Genomic DNA, 16,142 nt, shown 5'->3' on the forward strand with positions numbered 1-16,142 from the left:
CAAAATCAAAATCTCCTCTCTCAATTTTTAATTTTAAGAAGTTGATTAGGAATTGTTTTTGCATAAATTATTAAAATAGCCATTGAGGAGAACGACCTTACATGAGCATCCATACTACAACATCCTTGTATTCTTGCACGTATTTCATGTGATTTTGACCCTATTTGCATAGACGGTGAAAATTGCTATCAATCACCTGGATTGTGATAAAACAATAGCAAGTGTAAAGGAAATATATTTTTGGCCACGGTTAAAGCGGGACATTGAAGCAATTGTACGAAAATGTTATACTTGTAAGGTTTCTAAGGGACAAGTTAAAACACTGGTTTTTGCATGCATTCGCATGTTCCCAACAACATTTAGAAGGATATGGCTATGGACTTTGTGCTCGGGTTGCCTCGTACGCAATGAGGTGTGGATTCTGTTTTTGTTGGATGACAGGTTCTCCAAGATGGCTTACTTCATTGATTGCAAGTAGATCGCTGATGCATCAAACATGGCCGAACTGCTTTCTAGGAAAGTGGTTCGATTGCATGAAGTAGCTTAAGTCTAACTTATGATCGAGGCACCAAGTTCTTGAGCCATTTCTAGATTACTTTGTGGCGATTGTTTGGTACTGCCTTGAGTCGCCGTAGTATTGCCCAACCACAAACTGATGTCGAAATCTTCAGAAGTGGAAAGTACTAATATAAAACAAATGGTCGAGTAGATTTGACGTTCGAACTTCGTTTCGGATGCACAATACCTTTCCGTTGCAAGCTCACTGCTTTGCCGTGACATAATAAATTTTAACCATCCGAGATCAGTTATACCCCAAAGCAGCGTTTGAAAGCTTGTAATAAAAATCAAACTTTTAGTTTTCCGCCCAATTTATGTCACAAGCAGCGTTTGAAAGTTTGTAATAAAAATCAAACTTTTAGTTTTCCGCCCAATTTATGTCCACTTCAATTTCCCTAAGACCCCTGAACTTCCCCAGGACTGGGTAAGTTTATTAAGCCTTTCCGCTTCTGTTGTAATACACATTCAAGAATTAATCAAATTACACCCTTCAGATTTCCAAAACAATGTTCTTCTGGGGTTTACGTTTGTATCCTTGTTAGCTTGTACTGCATCAGCTATGGATCTCTCAATGACGTCTTCAAATTTACATGCGCGAACCAAGAGGAGGATCAGCCTGAGGAAAAACGGATAGCTGAATCGCACGGTTTTTTGTCAAGTAAAAACAAGAGAACGGGGGACTCCACAACCCTATCTGCCTTGAGAGATAAAAAGGTATAGCAGATTGTTGGGAGAAATCTGCATCCTCCGGATCTCAACTGAACACATTTTACAAGAAGACAATTTCTGCACAAACAAAAATTGAGGGAACGATCAGCACAAGGAAAACAATTATCAATGCAAATCAGTCATGATAATTGACAGCGAAGAGATAAATACAGACAAGAAAGAGCGAGCAGATACCAAAATATTGAAACTTATTGTGTTTATTTAGTTGTGTACCAAGAAATACAACTTCTATTAACTTTACAGCAACCCTACTTCCAATTTTATTACACATGGTCGGGTATGCCTGAAAACAAAATTGTGTGAAACCCAAAACTAAACAGGCTTCCCTACCTGATTAATGGTCCGTTGTGGGAACCTAAGTTAACCAAAAAGAACCTAAGAGACTGACACCTTCCGTGCTGAACCTTATATTTCATAATGTACTTGTGCAATATTTTAGAAAGTGCACTACTGGTTACCTATCTTACTATTCACCTTAGTTAACACACTTACAATTCACCTACCTTGTATCATTCTCCACTCCAATCTATTAACTCGCTGCGAGGGGCACAAAGCTTGCTTGCTCGCTCTTTGGATTCAACATCATTAACCACCCCCCGACATCTAGGGAAACCACAACAACATGCCAGTTGTTCATCTATTGAAAAGAATCTGCGATAATAAGAACGTTAGCCCATGGAATGAAATAATAAAGAAAAATTGCATACAACAAGAATCGAGGATAACCTATAATCATATGTAAGTTCTTCCCATCGTTTAATGTCTCTCTTTGCAAATATAATTATATGCTCATCATTATTAACACTAATGACTCTTGAGTAGCAATTTGGCTGCACACAACAAAGGTAAAGGTGCGTAAGTACAAAGTTAAATAAACAAATAAAAAGCTTGTGCAGAACCCATCCAATTTAAACTTAGTAATTGCAAAAGTGTACACAATTTAAAAATATAAATTTTATGATTTCCACACCTGAAATGGCAACAAACCCGTGTGTCAAATGTTATACGAGGTTACTTGAGAACAAACACCTCTCCCTTGATGAATTTTTGTTTCCAAAAGAATCAATACAAAAAGGAAAACTTCTCATCACTAAATTCTTTCATTAACTCATTATGTATCAAAGAGAGGCATCATTCTCCCATAATTTCTTACGTTTACACATTTAGATTGTTTATTAAATGAAAACGATATCAAATCAATCTACATTTTGACTCTTTGTGATGCATTACTTTGTGAGAAGCCTAAAGGGATGTCTACTTATCATGAATGAAAAAGTGCATGTTGAACGTAGGTATGCCATACCTGAACAACCATGTATGATTCTCATTCATGACTTCTCCCATTCCAAATAAGTAAACGTGACCTAAGTTTCTAGAGGGAGGAAAAGAGACCTGTTGCTAGGTTGATGTGCTGTGCTGGCAATATTTTTATGGGTTTTAAGTTTCGAAACAAGTAGGAGATTTTTAAGTGTGGGGGTGGGGATGGGCATGTATTTACGGGAGAGTTTGATTCTGGACATCCTTGTGAAGTTCAGTTCCTACTGGATTATGTTCAGTATAAAGACAATTCAAGATGACAAATACTTCACAAAAGTAAAACTAAATAAGCAGATAAGGGTTGGCTAATACGCACTTCACAAGAGTGATTAATTAGGTGAGCAATGCTTCCAGCTCTTGTGGCATCAATGACTCGTTCATCATCAATCCGGAACATATAAGTCCCAGCCCCCTGCATGGGAAAAGGTAAGGCTTTAGAGCGCCATTTCTTTCTCATTTCATACTCAAGCATCAACAAATGTAAAAGTTTCTAAACGGGAGATAAATATGAAGTACTATAGAACCTTACAAATACTAGAAAATCCAAAACTCGAGTAACAAACATACCCATAATAGATACGCCTGATTGTTTCAATTCTCCATAAATTTGGGCTAGATTTTAATGAATATTCATTCCTATAGCTTAAGTGGGCAATAACAAAATTCAACAATTTTGAGGAAACCCCCAAAGTTGGGATGCAACCCTAGGAATTATGTGCAAACCCCTAAAAATTTTGTTGAGCATGATGGAATCTAAAATAGTAGCGCATGATTAGTGGACTTAAATTTAGGAGAGGATGCACCTAGCCAAGCTGCTTTTCCATGCAAATAGAATTAAAAATTACATGGCTAAAGGAATTCTTCAATCTCGAGAAACCTCTTTCACTAAAGCTTGGGGAGTTTATGGAAGTTCTAATCCTAAATAAAGTATCAGTCTATTAATACAGCTAGCGCTTACAACTACGGCTCACATTGGTTGGACATTTTAATAGTTTACACTTGCAGGTTACAGATCACATTGGTTTGACACTTTTACTGGTTTACACTTGGAGACCTGCACGCTCAAGGGAAGACGGCAACATTGACTTCCATCTAGCCTAGATTGCATAGTAATTATCCATGAACAATTTTGATATCTATTCTGACGTGATTTGTCATGCAACAGAAAATGCATGCAAAAATAATAAAGCCTAAGTTCCAATGAGCACAGCAATGACTTTAGTACATAACTTACCACCAATGAATTATATATGAAGTGCTCCCTCCTGTCAGCTACAGGAGGTCTAACAAGTTCGCCTGTGTATTCAATCACCTACAAGAGATATGATCAGTATTCAAAGTATTCTTTTACAGGTTCAAAATATACTAAGAAAATTACTTTACCATGTCCCCTGCTCTATGTGGGTGCTTTGCAAAGATGCCAAAACCATGAATTCCCGATTTTCCTGTAGTTAAAAGAAAAGAAGTTCCGAAAGACAAATTTAGAATAATAAGTAAAATATAACACTAAATGATGTGACAGTCCTACACGACCAAGGTCATGAAAATATGTATGACAGGAAAAATACTCGAAGAAATAAACTTGGAATACCAACATATAAGAATACACATTCTCTATTCAAAATAGAAAAGAAAATATAAAATAGCAGTCACGAAACTGTTTGATAAGTAGAATAACAAGTGTCTACAAATAGCCACATGAGTTAAATTGGAGAGATATTTTTAAAATTATATATGCATTTACTATATAAGCTCAAAGTGTTACAACGTGCTCCTAGAAAGACCTAGGTATCTACTAGTAGCTTCAAACTAGCAGCACAATATTGTTACCAAAATAAATTACAAATCTAAAGAACCAGGTGGGATATTGGTGAAGATAACCAATGTGAACATAAATAGGAGAAGCTGTTATTTACATACAACATTCTTAACTGTTTCTTCAATGAAATCTCGGATAACCATATGAAAGAAAATTATATCTTACCAAATGCTAGTCTTTTTCGAAAGGTGTCCCTCATGTATTTATACTTCTCAGCCATAGAAAGTATGTCATTAGGAGCATCAAGCTGGGAGGCTTTCAGCCTCTGAAGGCTAGAGCAGAACTTAGAGCCATTCGGAGGCTGTGAATTACTCGACAATTGGTGTTGGCTGTAACCACCAACTAAATAAGGCTGGTTCTCGACAAACAAACGCTTTAAGGATGCAGCAGCTATGGCTTCAGGCTCTTTTCTCCCTCTTCTACAAAAGTAGTTGTATGGCTCTGCCCAGGGGTTGGATTGAGAGATTGCAACAAAAAATTAATGAATTTCAAAATAATAAATTCAACAAACTGAGTATCTAAATCAATGATTCAATGATAGTTGTTTATGCACAAAATCGGTTGGACTTTGGATCAACTTAGATCCGACTGTAAATCACACAAAAGCATAAGAACACAAGGATACATATCGGGGTTTACCCCGAGTTGAGGCTACATCCATGTTGGTGTAGATCTAGTTTGGCTGTGTAAATGTGGGTTACAATGTAAATAGAGGCTGCTTGTTGCCTTTAAAAGAGTAGAGAGGCTAGGGTTTTTACTCTAAAGTCTAGAGTGAGGGTGAGGGATCCCTTTTATAGGACAAGGGTTTCCCTTCCCTTTTACATAGTCCATGGGCTAAATCATGAGGCCCAAATATGGTACAACAATAGTGCATACACTATAAGAGCATTCATAAAATAAGATCGCAAACACTACCGAATCTCATTAATTAAACAGGACAGATAAACATGCACTCAATTGTTTATTATCCTACAGCATATGACACTGGACTCGATGTTTAATAAAGACTAGTTACATAAAAGATCAGTGGAAAATATGGAATTAAGTATCGATCCCGTAAAGCATTTAATCATCTTTCAGTATGATCTGGAATAAAGAAATAAAGCGATGGTGGCAGCAAAGGCCAAATGAGTAAATGAGTGAGAGATGATGAGGGATGGTAAGATATGTAGGAAGTCATACTGACAATAGAGTCAAGTTCATTTGGAACATGATGCAAAACACGAACAAGCAGATTAAATCATAATCAACTTTGACTCTTTCAATAAATAAAGGGTAGCAACCTCAAATATGGATGACACACTATATCGTAGAAATAAAAAATAAATAAACAATTATGACCACAGCTCATGGCTTCATAGTACAATTTTCCTTAAAAAGACGCAATATTGCAATGACCATCTGTGCAAGAACTGCCAATACTTCAAGAAAGACAAATCTTCTCATAACCTGGGGACTGGAACCAGTACATAACCAAAAAATACAAAAAATAAAAAAAATAAAAAAAAAGTGGAGAAACAATATGATTTATAACATCATATCTGTCAAGTGTACCAAAAGCGACGCAGAAATGTAAACAAACTTGTGAGGTAATTTGCAGTAGGATTATCAAATTTCATCTAAAGTAGACTGATTATACATTTACATACCCGTACGAGCACATCCAGATGGATTTGTTGGTGGAATGTATTCTGAGCACTGGCGCCCGGTTCGACCAATACGGTTATCAGCAGCTGAACGGTCATTTGTTGCCTGCCTATGCTTCTTGCAGAAGGAAAGAAGACGAATGCACTGCTCTACTTCATCATCGTCCACAGACAGTAGATGTAGTCTGTCCTCATCCTCAAGCTTCGTAGTAATAATAATAGAATAAAAATAAATAGGAACAAATTAAGAACCACTTGAGGAAAAAATTCCATCGAAATAATTCAGTAATGCATCCAGCAAATTACTGAAAAAAATAAGAGTAACAAAAAACCAATAATGTCAAGTAAAAATGAGAAAAAAAAAAAAAAAAACCTACCTCAACACAAAGACCAGCGGCTCGAGCGCAAAGTGGATGATATGCCGCACAACAGGTATGGTTTGAACACTGGAAGGGACAAAAAAATCAGATGGTTATTATCAATGAATTTTGACTTTATACAGTTAAGAAGGAAAAATAAATCAGGGAAGATACAAAGATGCATATAATATAATATATATATATATATATATAGGAAGGTAGATATAACATAGAAAATAAGTAAAGGGCGTATGAAAGCCAACCAATTTCTAAATAGATGCTACAATCATGTATGGCACAAAAAGAATACAAATTTAAGCTTTACACATGATATTCTAAAATGGATTAAAAGTATATTTTTCTCTAAGACAGACTAACCCTTTTTTCCAAGAAATGTAACACCGAATAAAGAAGATTGCTTACTAGCATAAGAAAATTCTAACAAATACTCAACTCCGGAGCATTTATTATGTTTATTATTTCACTTGGACCAGGTACCCTTTTTTCTTCAAAAATTTAATAAATAAAGCAGATTGATGACCAAAATATAAGTAAAATATTCTAGAAATCCCTCAATATGAATCATTCATTCAGTGAATTTCCAAAAAGACAAGAAAAAACATTCAAAGTGTTTCTTCCCTGCAGGTTGCAACAAAATATTCAGCCAGTTTGACATCACGATACATGTTATAAATTCAACAAATTGACCAGCAGTTTACTGTTATAGGAATATAAATGAACTTACTTGAATGCAGGCTCCATACGAAACGCCACAGATACTACATAATAGCTTCCAACGGTCCTGTTACAAAACAGAAGATTAGTGGAGGCGGGAATATCTTGACAGTGGTTTTTTGCCATTTTGATCCCGAACGATCAAAAGTATATGAGACCACTGCCATACAAATCCTCACAAGATGAACATAAAAAAGGTGACACACGTCAAAGAAAATGGGGGAGGGGCGAACAAAAGGAGGCAGCCATAGTGGTGTGGAAACATATAATGTGAACAAGGAAATACCTTATTGATTCTGCTAAGCCCATCAATTGGCTCCATTCTCTTAACATCAGATAGGCAGGTTTCTGAAACATTTTCAGACCATTAACAGAAAAATAAATACACATTCAATGAACAAAAATGGAAACTGCATTTTCATGAACCTGGTATCCATATGGCACAAGCTAGATGAGCCCAGCGCCCGTCAGTTGTAGGCTTCATTGCACCCCCTGGACGAAAATCAATTCAATAATTTAATGATGTGAAATCCATGGCGTCACAAAGTTCAAAGATTTAATGAATTATAAGTACCTATTACAGGACAAAGGCAGCAAGGTGGTAGAGGTTCAGGAGCCCCAGGCCGACATAAGTTGCATAACCATAGTACCCCACCAACAGGTTCCAATTCTCCATAGCATCTTGCATGGACCTGCAAAACATTACTACTGATGAAAAAAAGGAACCGACCAGCAAACACACGACAAAGTAGGAATGAAGCATTTCAAATAGCCTTGAAAAAGAAATTTGGTTGAATATGACAAAATCTATCTTGAATTTCATAGTTTAACCACCATTAACAGTACTGAGATCCCCACTACCAAAAGACCCTTACCATCATTCTGCATTTGTCACACTGCAGGAACAGGTTGTTTTCATACTCCTATAAACAAAACACCAATTAGCAAACCAATAGGGAAAAGAGTTTAAACGAACTCCCACTTAAAAATAAAACACAGCAACTAGCGGAAAAGACAGAGAAACAATAGATATGTAGTAAATCTTTTAAAGTAAAGAAACAAGATAAAATAAATACAGCAAACCAACAGACAACTATTATGCAGAACAGCAGAAAAAAGAATGTCAGTTATAAAATGATGTGGAAAAGCTTTTGGAGATTACCTCATCCATGTGGCAAACACTGCATTTATCAAGGTCCTTCCAATCCACACGAACAGGTCTGTAACCAACAGGAACATCTCGATATCTCCTAGAGGCTAACTTGCACTTGGGTAATTTTGAAGAAAGCCTGGATTTTGATAACCTCTGCCAAAACCCCAAATGTTTATATTAGGCCTAGAAATCAAGGAATAAGGGCAGAAGCAGAAAAAGCTGTGTAGCATCTTAAAATGGAATGGGATTCAACAATTTACAACATGTATCCAAAACAACTACTAGTCAAGAACCATTAACTAAGCAACAGAAAAGATTCCACATTTTCAACAGATAAGTATATTGTAAAAATGATATAATAAAGAAGAATATTGATCTGAAATTACATGTGTGCGCACAAATGCATATATACAAGCAAACACATGCATATACAATTTATAATATATCTTCACGGTTGACATGGCATTTAATCTATATCCAACCCAAGAGTACAGTAGTTCGCCCAGATTCCCAATCCTTACTTTGATACTACTCATTAGAGAGGTGCAGTACTAAACAGTTGAACATGCTTAAAAATTAAAAGTTATAACAATCGTTATTACAAAAATAAAATAAATACTTGATCTTGACGGAACAAATAAATAAAAATAGGCATCAAAGCCCAAGAAAAAAATGAAAAATAAAAGGATCACATTTTATTCACAAATATAACGGTAGTAGAAACTTAGTAGTGCTAATGCACAACTCAGCTTACATACCTGAATAAGTTTAGCAACTTCTGGTATAGAGAAACCAAACATATGAGAACCAGATTTATAGGTCCCTTCCAATCTGCCTTCAGCATTGCCATTAGAGCCATCAAATGAAGTGTTTTGTGCTTTCCTTATCCTTTTGTATATTTTATTCCAGCAAGCTGATGGTGTAGATCCTTTGAACTGGAAGAGATGAGCGGAAAGGAAAATAAATAACACAACAACATCGGCAGATATTCATTCCAGATACTTTTTTGTGCAACATACTCCTGTACTCAACTAAGGAATCACAAAATAGAAGATGAAACATATAACAAGACAACGTCCTTTTATTACGTACTACCTAGGCAGTGCACCATAATTAGAAAGAGAGCATACACTGCTGTCATTGCAAGTGGATATGTATTCTGAATTGTAAATAAATATGTATTCTGGATTGTAATTGTAGACCATATTTAGGGGATTAAGTTTAAACTAAGCAATGATAAGTTACTTAACTGTTGATCAGATGCCTATATACATTACGAATAAAACATAAGTGCATTTACTATATAATTCAAGAAGATTATCAGCAAAAAAACCCCCGTGGAAGTAAGAGGTATAAGTACAGCTTAACAGGTGGTGAAGCTATACACAAATAATTACACATCGGGAAAAGAAGTACACGGACACTAACCACCTAAATTGATTTTAGATTTTGAGAAATGTAAGATCCAATATTCAGTATCAAAGTGATCCAGGAACTGAGCCTTTTTGGAAGACAAGAAGGCAAGAAGCAACAATTTCGAATTCAGAGTCATCAACCTATCTGGTAAAGTTGTTACTCTGAGCTAGGCCTATAAGAAAGTGCGGAGGAGAATAAAAAGCACAAATGAAAAATCTTCAAGGGAAACAGTGGTAATCCATGGGTGCAAATTTCCAATCCCAAATACTACCCAACAATCTGTCTCTGCTAAAATGGGATTACCAGATGGCACACGAGTCATCAACTCCGGTAAAGTTGTTGCTCTGAGCTAGACCTATACGCAGCATATATTATACATGCAATCGAGTCTTACTCAGACGTCTGAGATATCAAAAGTGATTAATAACATATGAAACAATAAGAATACAAGTAAATTATTGAGGTACAAACTGATAACCTGGTGAAGGAACTCAAAGAGACAATCACATACCATCAAATGCACTCAAAATTGTAACTGGAGAAAGCCTAACCTGCTCTCCTGTATCAATTGTCACTTTGAAGAGAGGTCGAATATTTGATTCGGTATCTCTCAACACCTCCATCTTATATAAGGCAAGTACACTTGGATCTGATCCAAAAACTTATCAGAAGCGAGATTGTTACAAGACTAATATCACTGCAATAACATTGGCCTTAACATAAATAAAAAGAATAACTTTAGTATGAAAAGCTGCCTATATAAAAGAGAGAGTCCCACCTGTAATTGAAGTAAATTTCCTCAAGGCAGTATAACCTTCAGGCCAAATGTATTTCTCATCCTGAAAACATTCCGAGTCTCTGACAATCTTTCCTGCAAGAAAATTCCATATGGTGGTGAGTAGAATGGAAGCCTCAAGAACCAACTGGATATACTTTCTTATAGATGGTGCTGAGTAGAATGGAAGTCTCAAGAACCAACTGGAAATATTTATTTCTTATACATAGGAAACAGAAACCTTTATTAAGATATAAAAGGTACAAGAAAAGTGGAGTCCACAACTGAGAAGCCTGTATATTACAGAACACCTGCTCTTCAAACAGAACAAATAACAGAAAAAAGAAGAAGATAACTCTCTAGGCTTTGATACGGTAGATTACCGCAAAGAAGACTAAAACAAACTCCACCCTATAAACAACCCAGCTCCTCAATGGAAACGTCCTTGAAACACTCCTATTCTCTATTATTTCAATCAAAGAATAATTTGACATCACTAGCAGATGATCCAACCTTTCAGCATCCTTCCTACACATGACACACCAGTAGGGAGAAATAGAATGAAGGACGCCTTCTTAAGACCATGTACAATTATTACTTTTCCCGAGAGTGATTAGCCAAGCCAACACCCATACATTAGTAGATACTTCAGTTTTCCATATGACAAGGGAGGGAATGAAATTAGGTAGAGTAAGATATCCAAAAGGTACCTGGAAACGGACTTGCACGAAAATTCCCTGATGACTCAAGCCTCCAAATTCTCTTATCAACTCTATTTAGGACCAGCAAGACCGTTTCAAGGTCTGACAGTCAAGACTGGAGCACTCTCATTCATGTTCATTAAGATATCTTAGAAACCCAAGATCCCAACTAAGAGGAAACAAAGACAAATTTACACCTTACAAAATATCAATGAAAATCTATAGAGATGAGGATAAAGAATAAGACCACCCCAACCCTATTCCCAAAACTGCAGGGTGATGCAAAAGACAGAAACGCCTTAGAAATATCTGTCCATGGACACTAACTAGAGCCTCTAGCCACAATCTCTGGAGCCCATCCATTACATCACACCAAAGGGAAGTCAATTCTGCTTTGAATCCCCAACAGCCACTTTCCAACCAAAACTTCATTCCTCTCTACTAAATTTCCTACCCATAACATTCTTTATCCTTCACTCGAGGATAAATTCAAATCAGGACAAAAAAGGTTTAATATTTTATAATTCTATATACAGAAGTTAACAATGTCATAATTAATAAAATACCAGAAGTTAATTGGATATAATTCTTTATACAGAAGTCAATAATTAATAAACTACCAGTTATTAAATAATTTCTATGAACTACCAGATCTTAAAGAATAATTTTATAGAAACTATTGAAATTAATCCATAATTTCTTGTCTGAACATCTCTAAATCAATTAAATACTAAAAACAGAAAAGAAAAAAAATGTTGGCAATCAGGATGGGGCAACCTTTTCTCATACATTGTTTTCCTCAAGAAGTGGAGCCTACAAAATGGAAAATAACATTCCCTCTCCCAATCCCCCTCCCCCCAGGGCTCAGCATGGATTAAACCCAATACCTTCCCTCCCCTTGATGGGGGGAAGGTACAAATTTGGCTACAAAACTAGTAGCGGTTCCTCACACAGTTGGGATTCAGAAAATCTAGCTTTGAAGAATCAAAATGCGTTCAACAATTATAACATCAAAATGTGGACAATGCATGGGAACCATCCAGATTATATTATATAATGTCAACAAAGAAGTACAAGAGTATAAAGAATTACCTAGGTTTATTATCTGCAAATCTCCGATCACAAATGGAGAAGTTCCAAGGTAATCCAGTGTCCTCGGAATCCCTGCATCATCAAAACATCCTTCATCAGAATCTGCACTCACTTCATCCTCTCCACTTATACTTTCACATTCATCAATGTTAATTCCGTTTTGCAGCCGTAGCATTCTTCTTGGAAGCTTTTGTTCATTGAGATACCTGATGAAAACAAAAGATTACCCAGTTATGCAATAACTAAAAGGTCTTCATACTGCACTGAGAAAGAAATTTAATCAGGTTAAACCCTGTATCATACAAATGATTGGGATAATTTGAATGGGTACAAACTACAAACACAAGAAATTACATAAATATAAGAAAAAAACTCAATGCAGTCATTACTACTTAAAGCTATGTAGGGTGATGGATGCAAATATTAAAAAATTACTCATTTAAATCTCATAGACTCCAAGTCTAAAAGCATGCATAATAATGTTTCAAACACATAATTGTTTTGTGCATAAATATTAATTAGAGTGAGTACACACAGTCTCATCAAAACTTGCCTCCTAGCCTATTAGGTCATTATATACTTGCACAACGTATCAAAGCGTGTACAGATAGGGTCAAAACTACAATAATCTCAAGATGCCCAATTTGCGATGGACGCGTGATTAACAAATGAGAACATTTTAAGCAGGTTATATTAACAAATGAGAACAATTGCATGACTATAAATTGATTAAATTTACGAGTTTAGCACCATGAAGAAATTAAAAGGTATTGTAAAAATTACATAAGATTACATTTTTGCTTCTTCCAAGCTTTTCATGAATCCAGGCTTCTTGCACTTCAAATGGAATGAAGAAAGAAGTCCTTTGAGAAATGAGATTGCTTGTTTCACTTTAATCCTGTATAGATAACAACAGTAAAAAATGATGTCACGTTAAAAATGGAAAATTCAGGTATAATATGCAATTAAGTGCACAAAATATAGATAAAAGTTCCTTAGATGTCAAAGAATTACCTTGCAAAGTCATGGGTACCAAAAAACTGCACTGGAACTGATATTCCTCCCAAAGTTTTGCTTAAGCCTTTACGATCACCAATAAGGGATTCATCCACCACAACTGCTGGCCACATAGCATAACCTGCACTACAGCAGTTGATAGAAGCTTGTGTGAAATCCAATAATTGAAATCATCAGTTGGTGTGAGCTCAAAGGAATAAAAAATAGATGCATAACAGTGGAAGAAACTCACAACACATGTAACTGAATATTTGTATCTATGATTCAAAAAACCTATTGTCTTTATATTAAATCAGACAACAGTCAGGGAAGACGAAATGATCTAATAGCCATAGTTTTATGCTTTCACTCAAAAACAAAGCAATAGAAATTAGATTATGCAGATAATTGGATACTTCACTGTTAACAATTCCAACCTAGTTTTGAGTTCAATCAATGCGATATGATATTTATTTCAGGATTCTGATTTTGATGAACACAGTTGACTCTTTCCTTTCTTTCTTTTCAATAAAAGTTTGTGTTCTTATCCACAAAAACAAATATATATTAAGAAAACGCAGGGATAATTAACATTAACTCTACAGTGGTTAACATCAGAAGGCAAGGAACCACTCAGGCCTAACACAATCAGAGCCCCAATGCTGCTCCTAAACCATAAACAAACATAGACCATGTTCAGTCGGGCCAAAGGTCACTTAACTCCTGTTTTCGTCCACTAAACCTTACATTAATTGGAAATTAGAAAACATACTCTTAAGAAAAAACTGGTACCTACTATCTACAGAGGAGCCTCTGATTCATCTAGGACAAACCATCTGATATGTGTGCCTGAAAGGCCCAAGAAACAATTTTTTTTTTCCAATGCAAAGGGATTACCTTGTGATTTGTTATCATATATGACCATCCTCTCACTCAAGCCATAAGAAATATAATAACAAGTTAGAACAAAATCAAAAGAGTAGATAATCACACACCAGTAAGCTTGGCCCATACGATATCCCCAGGCTCTAGTTCTTGGCAGTCATCCAAACTCGCAGCCAACACAACCATTTCATTATAATCATAGACATCACTGTTTGTACTCTTTGGACTGCAACTCAAACTCAAACTTTCCATTTCTTCTCGAGAGATATAAAACTTGATTCTCTCGCTTGATAGAAGCAAATCCTCCTCATCAGCATCTTCATATTCAACCTACATTGCAAAATCCATAAATTATGGCTCCAACAAGTTTTCATGCCTTAAGTTTCACAAATTGTCTCAGGCGCTCTGAACATAAAAATGATTAAACAAAATCAGATGGGACGAATATGATAGAGCAATACATGATGTCTATTAGTGTCAGAGTTGTAACCCACAATGCGACCCGAATACCAATCAGCATCCAATGGCCAATAGACCTGTACTCAACAAAGCAAACGTTCAGAATTTTGCGACAAGCACAGCAATGCTATGCTCCTCACATACTCAAATAAAGATCAAAACTATAACAATTGTCAAAAAGAGCTTACAGAGAGCTTGCCTTGCATTCTAATCCAATAAAAGTTTTGGGATCGACATCTTTGAAACTCAACCTGTTGAAAATCAACCCTTAACAGTCTCCCAATAATCATTCAAACATATAAGAGAAACCCTTTCGACCAAATAACAAAAAGATAAATAATTGGAACCCTAAACTAACACATACCCGATCCATTTCTTCACAGAAGGCGAATCCGAAAGAATTTTCTCACAGTTAGAAGAAGAATTCCGCTTCTTGAGGCCCAATTTCTCTCCTTTTTTACTGCCATCGAGTTTCGGATTGCTACGAGAATCCCTCAACCGAGGACCCTCCAAATTAGACAGAACACTAGAATCAACCCCCAATTTGAGTAACTCGTTAAAGCCGATGTTTCTCTTCTTCTTGGTCTCCGAAATCCTCTCGAATTCACCATCGACATCATCAACCGCCTCAATCTTCACCGCCGGCGGCTCATTCCGGGCACGCAAAGCATCGAAGAAGGAGGAGCAATGACGAGGCCGCTTGGCCCGGCGGGAGTAGACATTGACAAATGAGGGTTTGGGAGAGGGCTTCTGAAGATTCTGATCGCCGGCTTCGCCATCGTCGAAGTCGTCGAGCTTGCGAGCTTTGACCTTCTTGGACATGACGTTGGAGGACCCGCTGGCGCTGACGCAAGGAGAGGTGGCGGAATAGACGTGGTTCAGAGATAGGTAGCGGAGGGGCGTGGAGGCGTGGATGTCGGTTGAGGCGTCGTCGTTTTGGTGCTTGAGGGGAACTGCCATGGAGAGAGAGCAAAGAGGGGGGCTTTCTCGCTTTTGCTCTCTCTCTAAATCTCTCTGGGGGGTTTGTGGGTTTGGGTGGATTAGGGTTGGGGATTTTAGGAAAGAAGAGAGAGGGATCTGACAGGTATCTCAGCGGTTTTTGGGAGGGAGGGTTTTGCTCCCAACTATCAGTTTCCCGCCTGCAGTAAGAGGAGAGAGATTCAGAGAGATGGAACTAACTACTGAAACTCGTGTTAAAATGATGTACGGAATCCTTTGGATAAATTTATAACAGCATCCAAAGCAGATGTCAAATTTAATAGCTTAAATGGCAATTTGATATATTGATAAAATATGTGTTCCAACCAATGTATTAAAAGCGCGAGGCGTGGGCGAGGCGTCGGAGGTGAAGCCCAGCCTAGGCGTAAGGCGTGAGGCGTGAGGCGTGAGGCGAAACCTTATAGGATTAAATTTTTATTTTATATATATGATTTATATATTATACATATAATTGTGTAAAAAATAATACTATGTAAAATAAACATCCATTCTCAATTTTATCA

General features: G+C 36.6%; 1 protein-coding gene across 2 annotated transcripts; it reads right to left on the reverse strand.

Moving 5' to 3' along the window:
• Nucleotides 1–887: 887 nt before the first annotated feature.
• Nucleotides 888–15,873, reverse strand: LOC137736873 (histone-lysine N-methyltransferase ATX2). 2 transcript variants are annotated; one of them, XM_088682380.1, is made up of 25 exons: nt 15,005–15,873; nt 14,840–14,891; nt 14,643–14,717; nt 14,292–14,511; nt 13,315–13,438; nt 13,094–13,198; nt 12,301–12,506; nt 10,511–10,603; nt 10,284–10,381; nt 9,075–9,251; nt 8,326–8,469; nt 8,039–8,086; nt 7,738–7,855; nt 7,590–7,655; nt 7,450–7,511; nt 7,174–7,230; nt 6,447–6,515; nt 6,073–6,271; nt 4,589–4,864; nt 3,988–4,049; nt 3,839–3,916; nt 2,921–3,016; nt 2,014–2,117; nt 1,791–1,938; nt 888–1,344 (listed from the first exon to the last, which is right to left on the reverse strand). In XM_088682380.1, exons 1-24 carry the CDS (start codon nt 15,598–15,600, stop codon nt 1,797–1,799), a joined length of 3,267 nt encoding a protein of 1,088 aa, XP_088538506.1. In that variant the 5' UTR covers nt 15,601–15,873; the 3' UTR covers nt 888–1,344; nt 1,791–1,796. The 2 variants fall into 2 exon arrangements, with proteins under 2 accessions (XP_088538506.1, XP_088538507.1); XM_088682381.1 differs by having other exon boundaries at nt 14,829–14,891; nt 15,005–15,840.
• Between the last annotated feature and the right edge of the window lie 269 nt (nt 15,874–16,142).

Source organism: Pyrus communis, chromosome 13 (genome assembly GCF_041283825.1).
Source record: "Pyrus communis isolate YQ-2024b chromosome 13, ASM4128382v1, whole genome shotgun sequence".
In the NCBI taxonomy this organism is placed as follows: domain Eukaryota; kingdom Viridiplantae; phylum Streptophyta; class Magnoliopsida; order Rosales; family Rosaceae; genus Pyrus; species Pyrus communis.

Coding starts and splice junctions, on each gene's coding strand:
- LOC137736873 (XM_088682380.1), bottom strand. CDS start 15,600: ATGGCAGTTCCCCTCAAGCACCAAAACGACGACGCCTCAACCGACATC. Junction 9,252..10,283: donor CAATTGATACAGGAGAGCAG/GTTAGGCTTTCT, acceptor CATCTCTTCCAG/TTCAAAGGATCTACACCATC. Junction 2,118..2,920: donor TAATTAATCACTCTTGTGAA/GTGCGTATTAGC, acceptor TGTTGTGTGCAG/CCAAATTGCTACTCAAGAGT.